Below are 24,919 nucleotides of genomic sequence, written 5' to 3' on the forward strand. Positions count from 1 at the left end.
TCTGTTCCCTGGACAGGAGGTGCATCTTTCATCCTTTAGTGGGTGAATCTGATGGGCTGGAAATGCTCAGAAGTTAATATTGATAGACAAGCCATGGAAAACCTCTGTCTTGGTTCATCCTAAAATCTTTTTGTACTAGGACAAGATGAACCTTCTGCTGCAAACATGAGCCTTCTCTCTTCTTCAGCCAAAAGTTCGCCAGGGTTCAAACAATGTTTTAATGGATTCCAGCAAGACTTTTGTGGGGCTTTAAGGAAGAAGTTTCTGGTGTGCAGCCTGGAGGAATGTGTCTAGCACAGTACCAGCACTAGAATCAGGACCCACCTGGCTTCAAGCCCCAGGCCAGCCTTCTAGTCTGCTTCCGATTTGGGGGGGGGGGGGGTAGACTTGGCAGCTTGCCTTTATTGTTCCAAAGTAGTGCTGCCATTCCTTAGTTCACAGCTCACATCTCACCTCCTCCATCAACCCTTCCCAGGCTGATGAGAAACCAGTCCCATCTGTACCCCAAAGCTAGTACATAAGACCTTTTATTCTCCCATTCAAACAAATAGAGACAGACAATTCTTGGTTGTCCACACTGATAAAGGAGTATGTTCCTGTAGAGAATCTGTTATTATATCTAGCCTGTCGAGACTTTTCTTCCTCATAGAGAGGTGTTTGACACATGGAGATACATAGGTCAGACATTGAAGAACAGCAAGAATAGGCAGTTGACGAAGGGCACAACCAATGTGTTCACGGTGGTGAACTCTGTTTTTGATACCTGCTCTCTGAATAATCCCATCTTCCTTCTTTATCTTAGACTAGTGGGCAACTATAGAGAGAGAGTAAAATAAGTCACTTGAATAATGAATAATAATATTTCTATGTAAAATGAGAGCTCCATTTTGAGTTTTAAAGAAGAGCAGAGAATCATTTAAAAAACACACAGTAACATCTACTTTCTGGCCTTTTTCATTTCTTCAGCTTCCACAGCCATATTTGTTGTTATAATCTATGGTAGTGAGAGCTCCTCCTGTTGGTAAACTTTAAGAGCTTTACATTCTTGTAATGAATTCTCATAAGCTTGTAGAGGTGTGATTGGAACCATATTACAGAAGAAACCAGGACATCGAGAGATGTCAGAACATGGGCAAGGTCATGCAACTAATAAGTAACAGAGCTTGCGTTCAAATTCAAATCCCTCTGATTCCAAAGCTACTACACTATACCACACTATAATACTCTGTACTATATACTACACTACACCATATTATATTACCCTATACTATATTATACTACACCACATCATACTGTCCTATCCTAGAGTACACTATACTATACTATATTACCCTATACTATATCATATTATAGTATGTGTACTATACTATGTTACATATGTATATATACTGCACTATACTGTACTACCCTATTACTATACTACATTTCCCTGTAACTATATATTACACTACATTACACCTCACTATACTACACTACACTGCACTATACTACACTACGCTAAACAGTACCATATTACCCTATAGGATACCATATTATATTATACTATCCTATACCAAACAATGTGGGATGGTAGGGTCCATATAAAGCTTGCTCAGTGGAAGAACAGGAAGTACAAACACATGGAGTTTTGTCCATGTCCACATAGAAGAAGACCAATAGAACCAGCTGGTATTACAGAAATGACACCACTACAAAGTTGTGTTCTCAACAACTACAAGCAAACATCAGAGCATATGTTTACTTATGTACATATATTTATTTACCCAGTTCATCTCTGTATTAAGTATTTGTGCCTGTCCTTTTCTACCTCGTGTGTGTGTGTGTGTGTGTGTGTGTCTGTGGTAAAATATACATAGCATAAAATTTAGTGCTTCGATCATTTTTAGGTCTACAGTTCAAGTTCATTGACATTAAGTATGTACACATTGCTGTGTAACCACCATCGCCATCCATCCCCTGAATGTTTTTATCTTCTCCAGCTGAAAGTCCATACCCATTAAATAGTGATTCTCCATTCCCCCTCCTCTCAGTCTCTGAGAACTATCTTTCCACTTTCTGTCTCTATGAATTTGATTATTCTGGGTCTCTCATGTAACAGAAATTATATGATACTTGTAATATTGGTCTCTTAGTTCACTTAGCATCAAGTCTTCAGGGTTCATCCCTATTGTATTATGGGTCAGCTATTCCTTACTTTTTTTTAAAGATTTTATTTAGTTATTCATGAGAGACACAGAGAGAGAGGCAGAGACACAGGCAGAGGGAGAAGCAGGCTCCATGTAGGGAGCCCGATGTGGGACTCGATCCTGGGACTCCGGGATTATGCCCTGGGCCGAAGACAGACGCTCAACTACTGAGCCACCCAGGCGTCCCTATTTCTTACTTTTTATAGCTTGAATAATGTTCCATTGTATGAACTGTTGAAAAAAGATAAACTGAGGCATATTAAAAATATTGCATTTATTTGGGCATTATTGATTAGAATCAAACGGTAGCACATTGGACATGAGGGGGAGCACTCACCGACAGGAACCAGGGAAGAAACTTACTTAAAGAAAGTACAGAAGCAAAGACAGGAAATTATTTGATTGGCTATAACTTAAAGCCTCTTTGGCTCTTAGTGATTGATTATCCTTATTATTGATTTTGTAACCTTGAGGAATGTATAGGCTTAGATTTGGGTTTCCTGATGTAGGCTCCCATGGCATTAGAGCCCCATCAGTCTAATGGCCTCCTCGTTTAATTAATTCAACCATATATACCACTTCTGTTTATCCATGCATCTGCTGATGGTCACTTGGATGGAAATGATGCTGCTACAAACACATGCCTACAAATATCTATTCGAGTCCTAGCTTTCAGTTCTTGTAGGTGTATTTATATCGAGAACTGGAACTGCTGGATCATGTGGTGATTCTGTGTGCCATTTATTGGGGAATCTCCATACTGCTTTCCACAGCAGCTGTACCACTCTTCATTCTCATCAGCTCTGCCTACTTCCCTCTCACCCAGCTTCTAGCTTATAAAGCTCTCTAAAGCATGGCTGTGACTTTTCAGCTGTTAACCTTCCAACAGCTAGGACAATACAGTACCATAAAGGGTGTGGAGTAAAGGACTTGCTCATTGTGATGGAGATCGTGGCGCTGAAACTTCTTCAGCTTCTCTAGGCAATTTACAAAGGTTTGGGCATGGAATTCCCGGAGCCTGTGTTCTTCCCCTACCTTTTCTCCCTTTGCAGCTTACAAGCTCAGAAAATCACCATGAAAATGGTGAGATGCTGTTTGCAGGAAAGAAAGAGAAGTAGAGCTGTGCCTCTTTGCATACCAATGAGGTGTTTCAGAGAGCTCCCGCCTGCTGTGTATGCAGGTGTTGATTTATGATTGTGTGTACATGTTTGGCAGGCTGAATCCACGTCTGCAATTTAAATGACCACTTAAAAAATGGAGCCTTTTCTTGCAATCTAATTAGACCCAATGACTAGCATTGTAGTTGAGGAAGCAGTTACGTCTAAAGGGAAGTTCTGATCCCATTGCAAGAGAAGGGGGACTTGTGGAACCATCAGATAAGCACTAAGTCCAGGAATGTCACCTGGACCATATACACACTTGAAAGCAATGCATGGTTCCATTCAGTAGGGGATCCTGCCCTCATTTTAGGAAATTTTTACAGAAATGGGATAGACAGCTTTTGATTCAGGCCCAGAGACAGAACTGCTCTTTCAGAAGCAGAAGGAGGATGCTGGCTTCTCACCTAACTAATGCCTCCCATGGTCCTCATTTTGTACTTGTGCTTCCCCTGCGACAGGAATCCTGAACATTTCTGGAGCTAAAGCTGCCAACGTTCCCATTTTTTGGAATTACATGAGGTTGTCAAATAAAAACTAATATGAAAATACTCTGTTCACATGCTTCTCAAATGTTTTTATTTTGCCTTTGACAGAGAGGGTCGGGGCTGCATGCAAAGTGTTTTGATATCAGAACGCATCCTTTTTGCCTCATGGGTTGGCCTTTGACCCAGGCTGGGTGGAAGAAGCAGAGGCAGTTACCATTTGTGTGAACTGGGTGTTCAAGCCAGTGTGCCTCAGAATTGCCTGTGTGTCATCTGGGCTTTCTTCTTCCTGACACTGCATGGTACAAATCCAAAGTTCACCTGGAGGTCATACTCACTGGTCACTGGCAGGGCTTGTGAGGTCTCTGCTGGGTTAGGCCGCCCAGCTGTGAGCTGTGTTTTGGGCTGAGTTCAGTTTCTTTCCATACTCTCCCTCCTCGCTGCCCACCTTCCCCCTTCCCCTTTGTCTTGCCAACTGCTACTGGAGACTTTTTTACCCTCTGTTTAAGGTAATAACCAACTTAGTGCCAAAGCCAAGCTACAAGCAAGTATTGAAAATAAATTTGCAGGGGGGTTTATTTTCATACTGTTGGAAAAAGTCTTGGAATCTTTTTTTGGAATTATTGGTCTCCCTAGAGACTGCCCTTGGGAAGCATCTTCCCTTTTTGAATGCCCTAATAAGCTGGGGCTAAGAAATAAACTGAGTGAATATTGATAACATGGTAGGCTAGGTTTTAAAACAGAGTGGTACAAACTTTTGCTGAAAAACTAGGTCTTAAAATAGTGTATTCTCATGGAAGCTGCTGCCACATACACATGGTACCTCCCTACCCCTCTGAATATATACACTGTTGACTTAAAACATCCTCTGGTGCATTAGGTGACCCAGTGTGATAGGAATAATGTCCTAAAAAGAGGTTGGAGGGGCACCTGGGTGACTCAGTGGTTGAGCGCCTATCTTTGGCTCAGTTTGTGACTGGGGTCCTGGGATCAAGTCCTGCAGAGCCTGCTTCTCCCTCTGCCTGTGTCTCTCCCTCTTTCTTTTTCTGTGTCTCATGAAAAAATGAATAAAATCTTAAAAAAAAAAAAGTTGGCACCCCAAGTCTGCCATCTTCTAGAAATGTCACAAAGAAAGTTGCCCAGATTTGTCATCTGTGCAGTCAGTTTGTGTAAAGATTCGTGAACACAGCAAAACACCTGACAGTACCTGGCCCATAGTAGACACTTCCTGGGAATTGTGATTCTTTCCCTCTTCACTAGTTATTTATTATTGTCTCTTCTTGACATCAAATTTGATAAGTGAAAAGTGCCCTTTGCCACAGTCTACAATTTCTTACTATAATTTTCCACTCTTCAGAGTAAGGGTAGCTAACAGTATTTATTTTCTATCTTCCTGTCAACTCTGATGCAACTGCCATTCACTAGTTACAAAATGTAAGGCTTCATGGACTTTAGCTAGCTAAGGCAAGCTAGCAAGGGAAATCCATGTGTCCATGGTCTTGACACCTTCCTTAGAAAGAATTTTAAAAATCGAGGTTATAGATCATCTGAGAACTTGATGCCCACATGTTCTGAACAGCCCTGTATTCTTAAAAATTACCATGCTGATATTAGCAGCTGTTTTTGTCTACTCTTTGATAAATATCCAGTAAGTGATTCCTTGTGACATGCCTGCACCTACAGAAAAATAGTTTAACTTTAATAAAAGTGGAATTTTAATGCAGAAAATGGAACGAGGTCAAAACCATGGAAAGGATCCATTTGACATGATAGGACTTGAAAAACTTAAAAATCAGTGGTTAAATTATGTTTTTTCTAGAAAATGTGGTATTTGATAGACTCAGCCTTACAGAATTTAGGGACTTTTCATTTTAGATTCACATAGATAAATTGATAAAGACACATTGCATATTTTAAAAATACAAACCAATTTTCCAAAATTTATGTGACTTCTACATAATACACGCAGAAGAAACATTATTTTGTTTAGTATAGCCAAATTGTGATTGTTGCATGAGTCATGAAAATTTCTGTTCTTCTTTACCCATGGTGTACCAGGAAGCAATAAGATGAGGACTCTGAAACAGGCAATTGGCTATATTTATAGAAGTTAGGAGGTAAGCACATAGATAAGCTTTCTGTGCTATTTTTCAGGTAGTTTTAGAATACTGGCTAAAAACCAATTATAATCATTATAAAAACTTGAAATTTTTTAAAAGATTTTATTTATTATTCATTCATTCATTCATTCATGAGAGACACACAGAGAAAGGCAGAGACATGGGCAGAGGGAGAAGAAGGCTCCCTGAAAGGAGGAGCCTGCTGTGGGACTTGATTCCGGGACCCCAAGATCATGACCTGAGCTGCAGGCAGATGCTCAACCAGTGAGCCACCCAGGTACCCAAAAACTTGAATTTTAAAATACTTCTAAATTTAAGTGGGAATTTAAGTTTATTCTCAAATTAGACATATACTGAGTATTGAATTCTGGCAAATTTGATATACATAGTTTCAGCTGATTTTAAACTAGAACTATTACAGGAAAGAATAAGAGTTCATTTTTATGAGTGCGAGTGGGTGGCTAGTGGAATTTTCTTAATGGGAAAAAATGTCTGCAGTCATTTCTTTTTATCTCAGGGCCTTTGAGTGAACTTGTTTTTGTCCAAAATGAAAGAAGGGACAGTTTATTTTTGCCACAGTCCATACTGTAGTGATTCAGCAAAATGCAACTGATTGTCATGAATGCACAAGCCTAGATAGAGTTTGAAAGGGTGGCCAAGGGCAAAACCATTAGCCTTTTTTCCCACCCAATTCAGTCACCACACCCAGCAGCTAACCTTCCATTAGACTCAGGAAACTTGGGGCCCATTAAAAATCAGCAAGTCCATGCTGCTCTTAGGTCTTCATGACTGCTATTTTATTGGTCTATTGCTAATTCTGATGAAGAAACACTTCAAATTCCCAGTTTCAAGTGGGCTACTTTTCCTTTAAAAGATTTTTTTAACTGATTTGTTTTGGCTTGCACATTCATATTCCAGGTTTGTTCCCCATTAAAACAGATTTTGAGTATTTCTTATAACAATTGGATTTGCTGAGTACTCATTTTCTTTCATTATATTCAGCTGTTACAGTAACATATGGGTGCAGGCTCCCATGGAGAAAACAGGACCCCCAACTCTTGTTCCAGCCCCTGAAAAAAATATTTTCCCCAGATTTCAGGTTTTAGAAGATGAAACTTGAGAAATCTCCTTTGTGTTGAATGCATTTAGTGATTGTCCCTCCCTTATCCATATTTGAAAGTGGCCCCAAATAAAACAGATTAGTGGTGAAGAAGTAGAGAGCTAAGAAAGGATATTTCAAGAATCCTAAGATTACTTGTTCCAACTTTGTGAAGAAAGTCCATGGTATTTTGATAGGGATTGCATCGAACGTGTAAATTGCCCTGGGTAGCACACATTTTCACAGTAAGAATCTGAAGCATTCTCCTCTCATTTGAGTGGGCTGTAGAGGACATGGCTTGCTACTCCACAGCAATTCCAGAGAGACTTTTTACATTTCTATCAGAATCCTTAAGAAGTCCCAATTCTCATCTCCCAAGCTCGCTGCTATTTCATTGGCTACTTTCACAAGGTAGAGGGAAGTTAAAAAAAAAAATTCATCTGGTCTGCCCTTTAAAGGCAAGTCTATTTCTTCCACAGGATTGGGGTTGTTATCTTACTTTATATTTGCTTTTCTCAAAGCCAGAGGAACTAAAATGGACCTGAGCTTTTACAACCTTGACCCTATACCTAGAGCTGTGAGACAACCAGTCTACAGGTGCTCAGATCACAAAGGTACCCTTTACAACTTCAGACACATTTTCACATAGGGAAGCAAATACCTCCCATGTGCACAATGACCACATATCCCCCCCGCCAAAGTAATTAGCACATGTGGCCCAATAACTATGAGGACTACAAAATACAAGATTTGAGAATAGAATTGTCCCAGAAATTCCAGAATATATAGTTAGAGTTGTTCCATGGCAGACTGGCTAGTAATCTCTTTATATAAGTATGAAATCTTTACAACAAGTATATAAAGTAGATCTGATTATCCTCTTATAAGTCAAGAGAGAACTGAATCTCATATTGAGAGTGTATGATATATTCAAGCAAAGGTAATAAATCATCACATCCAAATTGAGTCGTTTGATTCCCCCTATGATGATACCATGCTGCCTCTCTCATGACTTGGAGGTACACAACATGTGGATTCTTGATATAAGTAATGATGTTCCATGGTAAGAAATGGTGAAGGGTGGTGAAAGTCTGGATAAAAGGCTGAGATGAGGCACTGTGGTACCGTTGGTCTTAAGTATAAAATTTCTAGAGAGGGAACAAATACTCTTAACAATTATAAAACTTGTGATAGAACTGAGGATCATGTTATGGCTCTATTTGTTCCATGAGAGAGTAAAACAATCATCTTTTTTTTTTTTTTTTCAGTAAAAGAAGTTTACTATCCCATCCAAACATTTTCTGATATGACTTGTTCCTCTGGGAATAATCTTAGATTAACAGCCTTTAGTTTCTCAAGCTGATCTGAAAATTTTCTGCCTTGTGCAAGTATTACAGCCATATGGGACAGAATGTGGAGGTATTTAACAGATGATGTTTTTATATAAACTCTGTTTTGATCAACTTTATCAGGCTTTATTTTAGGACAGAAATGGCAATGGAGAACCCAGGAAAAGAAAAGGAAATAAATATATAAGCTGAGAACATTTTTTACTGACTTTGAATCAGAATACTAATAGTATCATTCAGAAGCTTCAAATTAATATAAAGTAATATAGTTTGGGAAGTAACCAGGAATTGATATGAGGACCAAGGAATGGTGGAAGCCTTTCTGGCTGGGGATCTGAGTTGCTTGGAAAGTGACAATGGGAAGGGACCTATTTTGGGAGAAAGATATGTCCCTCTTTACCTTTTCCATCATGTCTGTTCTTAACACACGCTTAGAAACAGCATACTACTGCTCTGGGAATATTGACTTCAGATAAAATATCCAAACATGTAAATGAGAACTTTATTGCATGCAGAATTTTGCTAAATTATGGTCACATCTGAAATGTTAAACTCTTTAGATGTAAAATTTCACAGAGTTTTCCAGAAATATGTGTATGAGTAAGTTCTAATCATCATAGCAGAATGGTTACTTTGTGGCGACTTACTGAACAGACACATTCCAGTAAGATCCACATTTGTACCAGGGCAGAAGACCAGCTGCTATCTTTTTTTCTCAACAAAGAACTCTTGTGTTTGAACAAAAACTATGTATTGTATGCCCAGCAGCAGAAGGGAGTCTGAGCAGTGATGTCAAAGTATACCATGATGTCACCACAATTCACAAAGAATTACAGTTAATGCCATGTGAAGTGAGGCCAAATTCAACACTTTCCCTCTTGGGTACTCCACAGGCTAAGAGACAGAAGCAAGGCCAGAGGTCACGCCTTTGTATAATTTTGTTTCACATTCTCCAGACACCCTAATTTTGGAAGCAGTGAAGAGAAGAAGACAGCCTGTTAAAGAAAAGTCCGCTAACCATGTGCTGAGAATGAATTTTAGTCTATGTATGCACAAATGTCTGTACTAGGATAATTCCTAGAATTTCTGCTGAGGACTACAAGACAAACAAATTTAACTAAAAATGATATGCAAGAAAAAAATCCAGATGTTTTTAGTAATAAATTTACACAAGCATTTGGCCCAGACCCTGAAATAAATAAGAAAGAAGCAAAATAAATTAGATAGGAGCACCCAAGAAATTTAATAAATGTTGGAAATAAGACTTAGCCATTCTCTTTTTCCCTTTCAGGGTGTGTTTATCCAGCAATTAAGTAGATTAAATTCTTGATCTCAAGAAAGGCAGTGCTGGAAAACTCTTAAAAATATTTGCAACCTAATAAATTCACCATTCGTTCTATCAGCTGTCTCAGACTTCTAACATTGACATGTTCTTTTTCTTCCATTTACTTAATAATATGAAGAGATAAACACCAGTGGTGATTGCCAACATCTCTAGAACTACAGAATAAGCAAGCTGATAAGGAGCACAGGAAAATACCTATAGCTCAAATAGAGAAAGAAAGAAAGAAAGAAAGAAAGAAAGAAAGAAAGAAAGAAAGAAAGAAAGAAAGAAAGAAAGAAAGAAAGAAAGAAAGAAAGAAAGAAAGAGAAAGAAAGAAAGAAAGAAAGAAAGAAAGAAAGAAAGAAAGAAAAGAAAGAAAGAGAGAAAGAGAGAAAGAGAGAGAGAGAGAGAGAGACGAAAGAAAGAAAGAAAGAAAGAAAGAAAGAAAGAAAGAAAGAAAGAAAGAAAGAAAGAAATAGGACCCTTAAAAAACAGCACCTGGTCACATCTAATTGCAGTAAGTCTTCCTTTAGACTTTAACCATAGAGATGGTTGAAGTCCCTACCCTTTGATGAGGGTGATGGGTTGGTTGGAGGTAGGGAAGGACTATGGTTCTAATCCAGCCAGATGACCAGCCAAAGGGCTAGAACCCACACAGAGTAATGGGAAGAGTCAGGCCTAAGACTATCCAAGCTAAAGTCTCTCAAGAAGAACCAAAAAGTCAGGTGCTCAGGAGATCAAGTATGAAGGGGGCTTCTAGGTTAGAGTTGGTGTCAGAGCTGTGGTATAGAGCCTAGAACACTGTGCCTGGTGGAAAAGAAATAAGAGGGAGACTCACACTCACAAATAAGAAACATTTATACCCCAAGGCATTTTGGGGGTGGATAGTTTGAATTTTTTAATAGTGGATAAAAGACTAGAGACATACCAGGCAAAGTAAGAAATGGAAATTAAAGTGGAGATTACAGTGCTATATAATGATGCATCCATAAAGATCTTTTTCATTTTGACAGAGAGCTCTCTTTTGGTCTTTGGAATTAGTGGTAGAGAGTTTAAGTGGTGGAAGCAATTTTTACGTTCTAGAGGGGATAAGGAGGAAGCTTCTTTGAAACCATAATATATCCTCCTCCCCCGTGGCTTTGCCTATATACAGAATTCATTCATTCATTCATTCAACAAATCAACAAATGTTTATTAATTGTTATATTATTGGACAATAGGACCTTGTGTTATATTCTGGTAGGAAATAGAAAATAAACAATAAACTTAATAAGTAAATTATATTATAAAAAGAGTGCCATAGGATTAAGAACTTGGGTCTGGGATGCAGCTTTAGATGGTCTGGTCAAAGTAGGGCTTATTGAGAAGATGCATGTTTCCAGCAACAGCTTAAGGGAGGCTTTAGAGGTGTCTACAAAAGAATGTTCCAGTCAGAGGCAATAACCAGTGCTGTCCTAAGACAAGAAAGTGCTTACTACGTTTGAAGAACAACGAAGCACTCTGGATAATGATCCAGAGGGAGATGAAGTCATAGAGGTAACTCAGATAATACAGGAGCTTGTGGGCCATTGTAAGGACTCTGGTGATTCCAAGAGGAAATTGAATCATCCCACCAGTGACTGGTAAACCTAGAGAAGAGACTGTCATGTACTGGGAAGATCCTTCAGAAAATCTTTGCCTGGAAGAAGAGAATTAATGCCTTCATGTAATTTCTTTTCTGCATTGTGGTATATTAGAGCATAAGAGTGCTACACCTCATCCATTTGGCCTAATAATCTGTGGGTATTTACCAGTATTTCCCTGTGGCATGTGTGTGGCTGTTGAAAAAAAGCACTAATTTTTTTAAACCAATTCAATTGCTCTCCCCCAAAAAGAAATCCTGCCCTTTGAAAGTATATTTTCAAAGCTACTGAATGCAAAGACACTACTTTTTTCTTGGTGCTCAATCTTAGTACTTAGGGCTGTAGGCTGATGTTGCTTTTGGCAACAAGCTGTGGCTGCCAGAGACGTGTTCATCCTCATTCTTCCTGTCTGTTCATTGCCCTTCTAACCCCCAAGAGGAACACAATACATCATGGAATAGAGGAATCACTCATTGATGACATAGTGTTACTCAGCTTGGATTTCAACTCTGGCAACACAAATTCCCAATAATGTGATCTTGGACAAGTTGTTGAACCTTTCTGAGTCTCAGTTTTATTTTCATTAAATAGTTTCGTCTATTTTGTAAAATAGCCATAGTTAACCAGGGATAGCATGAGGATAATATCAGGGATATTAGGAGAATTGAATAATGTTAACTAGTTTACTGTGGTGATCATTTTGAAATATATATAAATATTGAAACTTTACATTTTATACCTGAAACTAAAGTTTGTGTATCAATTATATCTCAATAAAAAAAGGAATTAAGTGACAAGATGTATATAGCAAGGGTTTGGCAAATACTAGTTTACTCTCTTCTCTAGGTGGCTTTCCCCTCTTTCTCTACCTCCGTATCACTATGACCTTCAGTCTTAGAGACCTCACTCCTTTTCTGGTTTCACCTATTTTGAGGAAATTATCTGATTAAACCCATTCACCCTAGATTGGGACCATGCCTATTTATGTGTATTCCCCACAGCACCATAAGAGCCACATAATGCCTTATGCTCAGTTGGTTTGGTTTAATTTAAGTATAATCAACAACTTAATGTGTTACTCCTCCCAAGGGTATTTGAACAACAAACAAAGGAGTAAACCAATGGTTCTCAACTTTGTAACACAAAGGTGTTCTTTATTATTTTTTTCCTATGGGCCTTGTGTTTTGGAAGTTTCCATCTACTCAAAACACTACATGTATTAAATAATAATTTGTTTTCCTATTTTATGACTTAAAGACCTGAGTATAAGTGAAAAATAAATGCAATAAAGATCAGGATTCAGCTTATTTGTATAATGAGATGGCTGGGGTTTGGGGGACCTTATGTGGTTTTATTGCAGGTAAATATATTTCCATTAGGCTTTGAAAATGCTAAACATAGCTCATGGACCACTATTAGCACCTTTGTGAATGGCCAGGGATTTTGTTTTCTCATACTGAAAAAGTGTGAAGCACAGTATAGATGGGAGGTGTACCTTTTCACGTACTCCCTTTATGTGTTTTCAAGTCACATAGCACAGATGAAGCCACCTATTCATCCCTGTGCCTAAGTCCTGCTCTAGTGGCAGTGATCTTGATAAGAATAGTCAAGCTTGTTATCAGCATTCACCTTTGCCATAATAAATATCATATAGTTTGTCTTTCCATGGTTCAAAGACATCCTACTTTAACCTGTAGTAGGGAATCCCAAGTTGGAATTTTGGTTTTGTTAGTTACTACCTGTGTTACCATGGAGGAAGCTGTTTGTTTTCTATGAACCTGAGTGTTATAATTTGTACTTGAAATCATTCATATCTTAAGAGAATGTTAATTTTTTCCCAAGCCATACAGTATTCAGCTTTATTAAAGATACTTTTCATAAGCATGGTATTATGGACACTGGCAAGCAATCGTTACCAATATACAACAACTTTCTAACTCCCTTCTTCATTGGACTACCAAAATCAGAACAGCACTACAAAACCCAATGAAGTCTTCATTTAGTACTCTGAACAAGGAAAGTTTAGTCAGGGTTGACATTTCATAATTAGCATATTGTTTAACAACTTTTCATAAGCTAACCCTGACTTTCAGGAAATGAAATGAACATGGCAAAATTATCTATCTGAATTGTTAAGCTAAAAAAGGAATTCTTTTGAGGGATGCCTTCTCAATGGTGACACTTTAAAGTCTAGATTGCCTGACATACTGAGAAACACTTCTTGGGGTCAGGGTCCAATAGGTCTCTAGATTTAAGGGAGTCAAGGCTATGATGAAGGCAGAGAGGGAGAAGAGGACATAAAAATGAATTTTAGCTTTTCCATACCACAAGGTATCTGTGCCAAGGTGGCTAATATGTGTCAACCTCAGGGAATCCCTCCTCCTGGGAACCATGAGGAAGTTCCTCAAAACTAGAAGGGAAAAGTATTTTCCCTGTATCAACCTAGCTTCAGAGATACTCTATTAGTGATATTTGCCCTTCCCCCAAAACAACAATTAAATGTTCTATGTGCTAACAACATATTTTTTTAAAAAAAAGTAAAACAGTTTTACATTTTTATAAAACTTGATAAAAGATCTTATTTCAAACTGTATAGTCACACAGTTACCAAAACTACACACACCTCATGGTGTTGGATCAAGATTCAAAATGATTACCAGAGTAAACTAGTTAACATTATTCAATTCTCCCAATATCCCTGATATTATCCTCATACTATCCCTGTCTCCAGCACCTTCAGCTTTCTGTGCCTGATCAGTTTTGGCATCTCTGTTTTCCACAGAGTTATGCCGATCCTTGCCAGCATCAGCTTTCCTCTTAACCTTTTGGGTACCTTCTCTCCCTTCTTTGCAGGGGTCTTTTTTTTTTTTTTTAATTTTTATTTATTTATGATAGTCACAGAGAGAGAGAGAGAGGCAGAGACATAGGCAGAGGGAGAAGCAGGCTCCATGCACCGGGAGCCCGATGTGGGATTCGATCCCGGGTCTCCAGGATCGCGCCCTGGGCCAAAGGCAGGCGCCAAACCGCTGCGCCACCCAGGGATCCCTGCAGGGGTCTTTTTAAGCTTGGGCTCTGGCTTTAGAGGAGCAGGTTTAACAGATAACCTTGCAGATTTCTTTGGCTCATGCTTCACCTTGGCTTCATCTCCTTTAGCATCCCCTTCAGCCTTTCTCTTGGGCATGGTGGCAGTGGCGGTAGGATATAGGACCTGGATGTGGGGATGCAGCCACATGTGGCCTTTTGTCAATCCAGGGGTCAAAAGAGAGATATTTGCATTGCATCACCCAAAAGAAAGCCAGTTCATTTCTCTGACTCCGGAATAATAAAGTGGTGTGTAGTCTCCTCCAATGACAGCCATAGTCTATTGAGTTTGGCTTCTAGAGTACAGTATTGTAGAAGATTTGGAGCTACATAAAATCTCAGTGGCAAAGAGTGCTACAGTTGATTAGCAATGTCTGTCATGGGTCCTGGCATGAAAAATAGCTGCACACGTGCCAAATTTTTGTCAACCCAGCCCTATGTGTTATAAAGTCTATTCGCAGATTAAGTCTGACCGTCACAATGCTCTGTATCTGGATGATTTGTTTTGGCTACTTAAAATTTGCTTTTTTCAAATCCTCTCTGACTATTAGGATCCATCAAAGTTTGTTGAAGAGCCAGTTCTTTGAAAGGTCTTGTATGTATTTGCTCTGTTGTTATTGGGACATTGTTATATGGCATTGTCTTTCAGAAAACTCACAGCAGATATATATCTAGGATTTCAATACTGTGAGTAATTATGGTTCTCCTGAGCCAGTTTGTCATTTATTCATTACATAAATATTTATCAAGTGTCTCCTGCAAGGAACACATTATCCTATACATTTTCTAAAAGATCCAGTAAATGCTGTAACTCTTGGAATTGTTCATTTTCCTCTCTTCTAGGAAGCTCATATCCAGATATGTAACCCCCATTTAGCAAATGTGTAGGACTTCATGGTATGCATTCTGTATAATTCTCTCCTTTTTGGCTTTAACTCATCTTTCTTACTTATTTTTCTCCTTACCCCATATTCCCATTTGTGCATATTTTTATTTTATTGTTTTGTATTATATGTATGTGCTATAAATATTTTTGCAAAAAGGTAAAGCATGGGGATCCCTGGGTGGCTCAGCGGTTTTGCCCCTGTCTTCGGCCCAGGGAGTGATCCTGGAGTCCTAGGATCGAGTCCCACCTCAGGCTCCCTGCATGGAGCCTGCTTCTCCCTCTGCCTGTGTCTCTGCCTCTCTCTCTCTCTCTCTCTCTCTGTCTCTCATGAATAAGTAAATAAAATCTTTTTTTTTAAAGGTAAAGCATAAGCAAATCAATCAATGTAAACTCTTTTGAAGATAAGGTTGGAGATACACTGTCTTCCCTATTAATGTAAATAGTAAATGAGTTATAATACATGTAAGAGCACATTCTTCCCCATAAAGTTCTATCTGAATTAAATAATTATAAATAAGAGCAGCTGTGATCAGATTTGCAGCATTTAGTTTTCCATATTTGTCTTTCCCCATGCTGAAAATAAAGGGATTTAAAAGTTTCTTACCTCATGGTGTTGGATCAAGAAAAGCTTGACATCACTGGCTCAGTATTTGATGCTAGAAGTTGAGGTCCTTTTGGGAAACCATTTGAAATGTGGCCAGTGTGAACCCATCTAAGCACGTCAGTTTGGGCATGCATTATGTTTATTTACATTCTCCAAATTATTCAGATGATAATCTTTCTTTTTCCTGTGGCTCCTAGTGAAGACATTTTATTATACATATTTCAGTGTCTAGAGAATTTCAGTTTTGCAGTCTGCCTGTTTACCTGCTGTCAGTTCTGTAAAACTAAGGGAGAGACCCCCTATCAGCTCATAGAATAGCCCTGATGCCTAAAACCTGCATGACATGCTTGAAGTCTGCAGTGGTGCTTAAGCAGCAAAAATGTCTTGGAGCTTTGACTTTTTATGTCACCTGAGATAAGTTTTATTTAAAAAAAAAAAAAAAAGCATCACTGTGAATACAGAGGCGGTTAGACCACTGTATCAGGTTGACACCTAGTAGCAGAATATGAATAAAATACATTAGGCCAAAATACTCAGCTAGTTTTCCACCCTTTGCAAAAAAATTCTATGTAGTTGCCAAAGTTATGAGTGGTCATTATCTCACTTTAATGTTTTGTCCAGAACGGGGTGGGTCTGGGAACTCAGTGACCTGAACATTGCCTCCCATGACATTTCACTAATAATGAGTGTAGGTGCACTTGGGAAATAGTCTTTTAAAAATACTAGCCCTTTACTGTAATTCTTGTTCATGCAGCAGGACAGAAGTTTCAGTTTGACCAGTAGTTGTCATTTATGATATGCCTGTTCCTCTGTGTACACAGATACAAACAAGCACATGTATACACATATATTCACATTTTTGTCTACGTGTGTGTCAATGACTGCAGTCTAAGGCTGCTTACCTGTAACCTACAATGGCTTTGTTAACAAACCATTATGTTTGCTGTGTGTTTCATTGATTCACCAGCATTCACCGTGCTTGTCAAGTGTCACACACTGTGCCAGACAGCAGAAATGGAAAGATTGATGAAATGTGGGCTCTCAAATAGCCCATGATCTGGTATAGAAACAGACATATTAATAGATTAAACTCAATATAAGTTATTTAACTATTTGAATTGGGTGTATACAAAAGAAACGCCAAAGCAATAATGGTTTAAGCACATAAAAGATTACTCTCTCACAAATAAAAAAAGAAGTCAAGATATGATCAGTCTAAGTAAGGTTAAAGAACCAGGCTCTTTCTTTCTCTTCTGCCCTCCTTACTGCAGGGCTTCCATTCTCAGGATTGTCTCTTTTTCAAAACAGCACCTGGAGCCAACAGGAAGGAAGGAGAGTAGCAGGCAGGTGGGGTCATCTAAGTCAGCTTCTTTTAAGTAGTTTTCCCAGAAGTCGCATACAACATTTCCACTTTTATTTCACTAATTATAATTTGATCACAAAGCCAATGAAAAATGTATTCTTTTAACTGGACATGTTGCTACCCCAAATAAAATTGGAGTTCTGTTACTGAGAAAAATAAGATGGATGTTGGGTGGCAACCAGTAATCTCTGGAGTTCTGAACAAATGGCTGAGGAAGCACAGAATAATAAAGCCATTAAATCTGGAATCTAGATAGGCATGTTTGAGGAGGAGACACTTAATTTGGGATTTGAACGATGAATAATAGGAGTTTGCTAACTAAAGAATTGGGGAAAAGCACGTTAGGCAGAAATAGTAGTATGTGCAAAAGCACAGAGATCTGTCATTATAACTGCCAAATAAACCCATTTCTGTATTTCTTTTTTTCTTTGTTATTAATAATAGCTCTCAAAGTAACAGTTTAATTAATCTGTTATTCCAGATCAAAAGATTGAGATAGACTGAGATATGTCAATAAGGATTTTCTTGACATAACTGCAAACAGTTTTCCATTTAGACCAAAATAGGAACATTTTATCTGATGATAAAGTATTCCCATGTTTTAAAAATAATTGAGTTAGAATATTTTGGCATCTTAAAAAGGAATTGATACAAAGGAGCAAAAAAAGTGTATCAGGGAGATGTTTGTCTCTTGAACTCTGAAGTTAAACAAAGCCTAGTTAGAACCCACTTGGTTCATATCCTGAGGTCTATAAACCTACATTGAGGGCACTAAGTTGGTGGTCTGGTCAAGTGAGCCCTAAAGTATGTCACCTTCTATTTAGCTGACCCTAATAGATTGTTACTTTGGATCTGTAAAGCAGGATTGTTCTTTTCTTAAAATGGCTTTGGAGCCATAAGAAATCTTTAGGATTTAGAGAGATTTTCATGGTAATCTCCTATTTGGCTTCTTTAGAGATATCAGAGACCAGTAAAAAATCTCCAGTGAAAGTTAAATCCTTTGAGAAACTCGAAATTTCTTTAAGGAATAAACCAAGTTATATTTGAGATACCTGAGAGTATAAATATCCATGCCCCTTGCCTATCACCCTTCCATAGTGCTGAGTATCTTGTCAGATTAAATTCATCTCTTTCCAAACCCAAAGAACAACAGATGAGTCATTGATTCTTTGCATACTGCCTAAACTAATATTACCATGTTTTTTTCAAAGGACTTGACCCTGCTAAGCCAAACAGATGGTTTAGCTTCTGACATTTTTTTTGTTTTTGTTTTTTGTCAACTTGGGTTTTGGATTACTTTCTAATTAGCTGGTACCCACACTTGACTAAAATGTGCAGTACACCTCACAGCAACACCTCCCTTTTGTATAGTTAACTCTGGCACCTCGTCCATATCTCAGTTTAAAAGACTCTTCTCTGGCTCTAACTATACCAAATTCTCCATATTTCATGTTCTTAGAGTACCATTTATCTGTACTTTATAGTTTGCATCATGATTATCATTTTACACTTTTTGTGTATGATGATTTGAATAATACATGCCTCCTAGAGGAGACTACTAGACTCTTAGGTCCCATGAGGGTAGGTGCTTATGTGCTTAAACTCACCTTTCGATTTTGCTTCTAGCACGGTGCTTGGCGCATGGCAGATCTTGATCATTGATGGCTAGAGGATTAAATTATTTTTTAATAATTGGTGGTGGTAAATAAGTTACTTCTGCACCCCCATTTCACACTGTGTTCAGAATACAAGTGACTGCAGAATTATTCAACTCGTATGTGGATTCGTCTACAGATTAAATTTTTGAAAATAATTTTATTACAGCTACATAGAAGCTCATCAATGAAATTTTAAGCCAGCATGTGTTGGTTCTGCATGGATGAAACTTGGGTGATATTCTAAAGTGACTTCACTGCAACCTGTGAGCATACTGAGGTGAATGGCAGCTTGATCACAATGAGCCCATAAGGACAGACCCAGCCCAGCTTTGCTCCCCACTTAAAAGCTGGGTACTATGTTTTCCTGACATCTTTGTATTTCAAAAAATGTATAGTTGTTGAAGGAGTTAATGCTTTGTCATTGATGTTAAAAATGCTTGTATGCCTGTGTATAAAAAATACATATTACCATATTTAAAAATATAGCACATATATAATGCAGTGCTAAATAATTGTAATTTTTAAACCTTGGCCTAAGCATGTGTTTGCAATTATTAATTAAAGGTACAAAAAAGGAAAGTCAAGCCTCAAAGAAATGTCAATTAACAATTAGATTTTTGAAAGACACAGTGAATTGTAGGGACTTTTGGGAAAGAAGCCTCTTCAGATGTTACCATAGTTCTCATTTTATTTGTGTCAAAGACAGTAGTTGAAGTTGTTTGCAAGTGGAGTCTTTCGATATTAGATCTAACTACATCTATAGAGGTACAACCCGATGCAATTTGGATTTGAGTTTTTTTAACTTGAACAGTAGAAAGGAGAGAGTAAAAGTACAAATAGACTTGGCCCACATACCTGATAAGTGCTTGTGATTGTTGTTAAGCCTGATTTGGACTAAGCATAAATGTTTTATTAGATGTGTTCAGAACTCAGCCATGTTTTATCAAAGTGACCTTGGCAAGACTTAGGGCCTCGGTTTTAAATGGAGTTATCTTACTTAATCGTTCTCAGAATTAACAAGGTACTTGTCTTGTGCCTAGCAGGACACAGCCAGGCAAAGAGGGCCTCAGGATTGGTGGTCTCTGCCGCCTGCCTCATCCACCCTCCTCCCCCACCACACACATACAGTAATCTTGCTTCTGTTTGCTCATTCTGTGATTGTTTCTCTTTTCTTAGTTGAAGTGCTAGCTAGAAAAGGAACTATTTTAGGGCAGCGTTGAGTGTCTGTCTTCGCCCCAGGGCTTGATCCTGGCATCCCAGGATCGAGTCCCACAACGGGCTCCCTGCCCCATGGGGAACCTGCTTCTCCCTCTGCCTGTGTCTCTGCCTGTCTCTGTGTCTCTCATGAATAAATAAATAAAATCTTAAAAAAAAAAAGGAGCGATTTTCATTATCATTCAGCAGCATTGGTGGTTCAGTGATAGAATTCTCGCCTGCCATCATCATTCAGCAAATACCTATTGAGGGCTTACAGTTTGCCAAGCACTGTACTAGTTGCCTGGTACATCAGTGGACCTAACATACAAAACCCCTACTCTTACACAGCTTACAGTCTAAGGGAAAATATGGAACATGAAAATAATCCACAAAATTTTTCCTTTCATGAGTGTATTTTTTAATTTTAGTGACACATAATTATTGACAGTGGGAGTGATTTTTTTCCAAGATTTTATTTATTTATTTATTTGACAGAGAGTGTACAAGTCGGGGTGGGGAGGGGAGAGGTGGATAGAGGAAAAGGGAGAAGCAGGCTGCCCACAGAGCAGGGAGCCCAACTCGGGGCTCCATCCCAGGACCTGAGCCAAAAGCAGACACTTAACCAACCGAGTCCCATAGGAGTTATCTTTTAAATTAAGGCTCCATGATATCAGTAGGTCAGGGTCTTCCTCTCTCCCTTACCTTCTCCCCTGCCTGCCTCCATTCTCTCTCTCTCTCTGTCTCCCTCCCCCACCCTTCTTTCTGTTTATATATTTGAACTGTAAAAACATCTTTGTCTATGCTCTGCTTTTTCTTCCTTAGCTTGATTGAAATTCCAGCTGAATTCATTCCCCTCTACGGGAAGCATGTTTTATGCTTCCTCAAAAATGAAGCGAGGTCATTTAGTGGTGATGGGCCTTGCGATGGATCCCTGCAGTAGGCATCTGGTTGAATCACCCATCTCTCTCTCCTATTAGATTGTCGGCTGCGATCACCAGCTGGGAAGCACCATCAAGGAGGATAACTGTGGAGTCTGCAACGGGGATGGGTCCACCTGCCGGCTGGTCCGAGGGCAATATAAATCCCAGCTCTCTGCAACCAAATGTAAGATGCCACAAGAGATGGGGCCATCTTCGGGTTTGTTGGCTAATTAATCTCTCCTGGTTTAGTGCTGGCTCCCCTCAGCAGCTGGGAATGAGGCCACCACCAAAATGAAGATGAATCTGAACATACTATAGAAAGCTTCATGTTCCTGCTTTGTGTATTACTTTAGGTAGAACAAGTCAGGTAACCCATTGCAACCCTTTCTTTTGTCATGCAGCAGGAGTGAACTACACGCGGATCAAAACACACTCTATTTACAAACATAGACATGCAGTTTGCTGCCCAACATGAGGACAGACTGAGTCCAAGCCTCTGCCTGATTCAGTCTGATGTGCCTGATGGGATTTAGCAGGGAGAGTATGTAAATCTAAACAAATTCACTTCTACCACCATGAAATCATGCTGTCTTCATTTACAGAGTGATCTTTGATTGGTGCTGAACACAGGTTCTTTCAGAATTAATATTGGACGGTGATTTTTTTTTAAATTTTTATTTATTTATGATAGTCACACAGAGAGAGAGAGAGAGAGAGAGGCAGAGACACAGGCAGAGGGAGAAGCAGGCTCCATGCACCGGGAGCCCGACGTGGGATTCAATCCCGGGTCTCCAGGATCGCGCCCTGGGCCAAAGGCAGGCGCTAAACCACTGCGACACCCAGGGATCCCCTGGACAGTGATTATATGAAGCCATTTATTAACTTAGGTCTTACTCTGTATACTAGCACAATAAATATATGCTTCCTCTGTAATATGTGCTGGGAAATTTGCATGATCATATCATTTTATCCTTATAACAATCTTATTGCAAAGCATTGTTTATCCTTATGTTATGAATAAGATAACTGAAGCTTAGTCAGATTATGTGACTTGCTCATAGTCACACAACTATAAGATAGTAGAGTCAAGATTCAAGCCCAGAGTCCAATTCCAGAGCCTAAGCACTTACTCATTTCTCTGGCCTGTCCCACAACCCTGCTGATTATTTTCACGGTGGGACACTTTAAAGCAATTAGATGGATTAAGACAAGTTACTTCAGATTTCTGCCCAGCTGGGTCTTGCTTGGGTAGATTGCACATGTTCTGGTGATACCTAAGATAACCACGCAGTCACACAGCGATCCAGATCATTTTACAAAACACTATCCTTTGTGACAATCACTGCTCTGGGTGCTGCATCAGAAAAAAAAAAAAATCGAAATAAGGCAACTCTTGTACTCAAAGACATACATTTTTAGAATAATTTGACCTTGCTTGGCATACTGTCTCCAGATTTTGCCCCTACCCAGAATCCTTAATAGATTTGACTGAATGTCTTTGCACATGGTTCCCCTAGCTTGGGAACTGAGAATAATATCTTTTACTGAATGTGGCTTTGTTCTCCCTCTTTGTTGACTAGCTGGAAAAAAACAATTGACATTTGGCAGAGTCTGTGGCTTTAAATGGGCTTGTAGGTCAAGAAGAAAGGCAGTATACACTAAAGAAACATTCCCAGAAGTTAGGAAAAGGCAGTTTGTTCAAAGGCAGTTTGTCCAAAGCCAGTTCTTGGGAAGAAGAGGTAGTAGCAAGAAAGACTAGGGACTTTTAAACACAAGAAACATTGGAGGTACCAGCTTTAGTGAACTCTACATTCTAACACCCCTGCTGGCAGTGAAAAATGTGAATTAGGGGGTGGGGGAAAGTCTGGCAGAGAGAATGAAGGATGAGGTAAGTTAGACATTGATATAGTACATTCAGGTGAGATTTTTTTTTCTTTCATGTGTTGGTAGCTTCTTCTATAAGATGAAAAATTTAAAAATTTGGAAGATGAAAAATAGAGGATAGAGGCACAATTGTTTTGTAAATTTCTGAAGTCACAGTAAGATATTTGGGGAGGAAGTTACATTTAAAAAGACACTTTTGTAGAACACTAAGAAATCCTGGAAGAGCTAAAATCTGGCTAATTATTATTATTTTTTAAAGATTTTATTTATTTATTCATGAGAGATACAGAGAGAGAGGCAGAGACATTGGCAAAAGGAGAAGCAGGCTCCCCACAAGGAGCCTGATGCAGGACTCGATCCCGGATCCCAGGATTAGAACCTGAGCCGAAGGCATCGGATGCTCAACCACTGAGCCACCCAGGTGTCCCAAATCTTGCTAATTATTTGTCATGTAATTGATCAATGCTCATTATCTAGGAATCTAGGAATTTCTGCTAGGCACAGAAAAAGGAGATGACTGCTTTTGTGTAGCAACTGCTATATAGCAGGCTTAGGGATAGGGAATCCTCCTTCCTTTCGCACTCATGCCCTCTGCCTGAACAGTCTGCCTGGATAAATATTCCTCTTACCCTCCTGTTAGGGAGTCATCAGGGACCCTGGGGCTTGACTCCCTGGAACAATGTGGAGAAGCTCTGAAAGAACAAACTGAAGCAAATTAAGAGCCATAAGTCATCCCCGGATCTGCAAATAGATATTTCAATGAAAAGTGCTCTATTCAAGACAGAGAATAGGTTAATTATATCATACACAACCTGATGATTATCCATAATGACAAAATGCAATTGATTCATTTACCTTAGCACTGATGATGCCTCATGACAAAATGATTTATATCAACAAAGCCCAACATATGCATGCACCTCACCACAATCTATAGCAGATGCTGAACAAACTGCCTCGTTTATGTTTTCTCCACCCCAGAAGAACCTTCCACCCTATATTTACAGACTGCGGGGTGACCCACAGGCAGGGAAGATTAGACTGCTCTGCGGGGCCCAGTGTGCTGGCCAGGTGAGCAGTTCTCCACCCGTGAAGGCCTGGAGGAGTGGTGCCAGGTCTCTCTCCTGCGCTCTGCCAAAAGGCACTGCAAGCCAGCCACATGCTCTTTTCAAACTCCTAGCAGTCGGATTCCCCACATTGAACTCATTTTCTTCTGAACTTATATCCAATACTTTTTTTTTTTTAATGTTATCAAGCCTTGGGGGAACAAAGAGAAAACAGAAGAGTGGAGAAAGACCATGGTGGGAAGTGCCAGAAGGAAAACGAGAAGTAGGAGGAACTTATCCAAGGGCTGCCATTTGCTGGCAAATAATAAAGAAACCATCTTTGTATCAAAAGACAGAGTAATTGCCTAATACAAATACAGACAAGAAAGAGAGCTAGATCAAGGCACATTTTTCTCCCTTTTTAAAGGAAAATGCTGTCCACTGATAGCATTCAATCTTTCCACTTTTCCTAGTCACTTTTTTCAACTTCCTGCCCCCCCCAAAAAAAGAATAAATTTAACTAACATTAACTTTTGATTCTTGAAATCAAAGGCTCACTTTCTTGCAAATTATATTGGCTTGTACCCTATTACATATTTTCCAAGTATATGCAATATACTTATAACTAGAGCCAGTCTATTTGCTATCAATTTAATGTCTCCAGCTTTGCAAACCTGTCGTATGAATTTGTGTGTTTTGAAATCACCTGGATATCCCAAAATTCCTGAGGGGCAGACAGCAAAAAGCAGACAAAACAAAAAACTAAATAAAATGTATTGTCTGTCATATGGTGGTAAGAGTCTTAAAAAAAAAATAAAGCAGGGAAGAAGAACAGGAGATAGGGCTGGGCTGCCAATTAAGTGTTACAGGGAGTTGAAATACTAGATAGGTTAGTAAGAAGAGCACACACTGATAAAGTGGCATCTGTACCAGGTTTT

General features: G+C 39.0%; 1 protein-coding gene across 4 annotated transcripts in view; it reads left to right on the forward strand.

The window, feature by feature from the left end:
- ADAMTSL1 (ADAMTS like 1) overlaps positions 1–24,919 on the forward strand; it is an 873,417-nt gene that overhangs the window by 596,500 nt on the left and 251,998 nt on the right. For all 4 annotated transcript variants that reach the window (XM_077912089.1, XM_077912090.1, XM_077912093.1 and 1 more), the window contains one exon: positions 21,109–21,235. In XM_077912089.1, coding sequence (XP_077768215.1) covers positions 21,109–21,235 — 127 coding nt within the window. The remainder of the gene's footprint in view (positions 1–21,108; positions 21,236–24,919) is intronic.

This window comes from Canis aureus, chromosome 10 (genome assembly GCF_053574225.1).
Source record: "Canis aureus isolate CA01 chromosome 10, VMU_Caureus_v.1.0, whole genome shotgun sequence".
Taxonomy (NCBI): domain Eukaryota; kingdom Metazoa; phylum Chordata; class Mammalia; order Carnivora; family Canidae; genus Canis; species Canis aureus.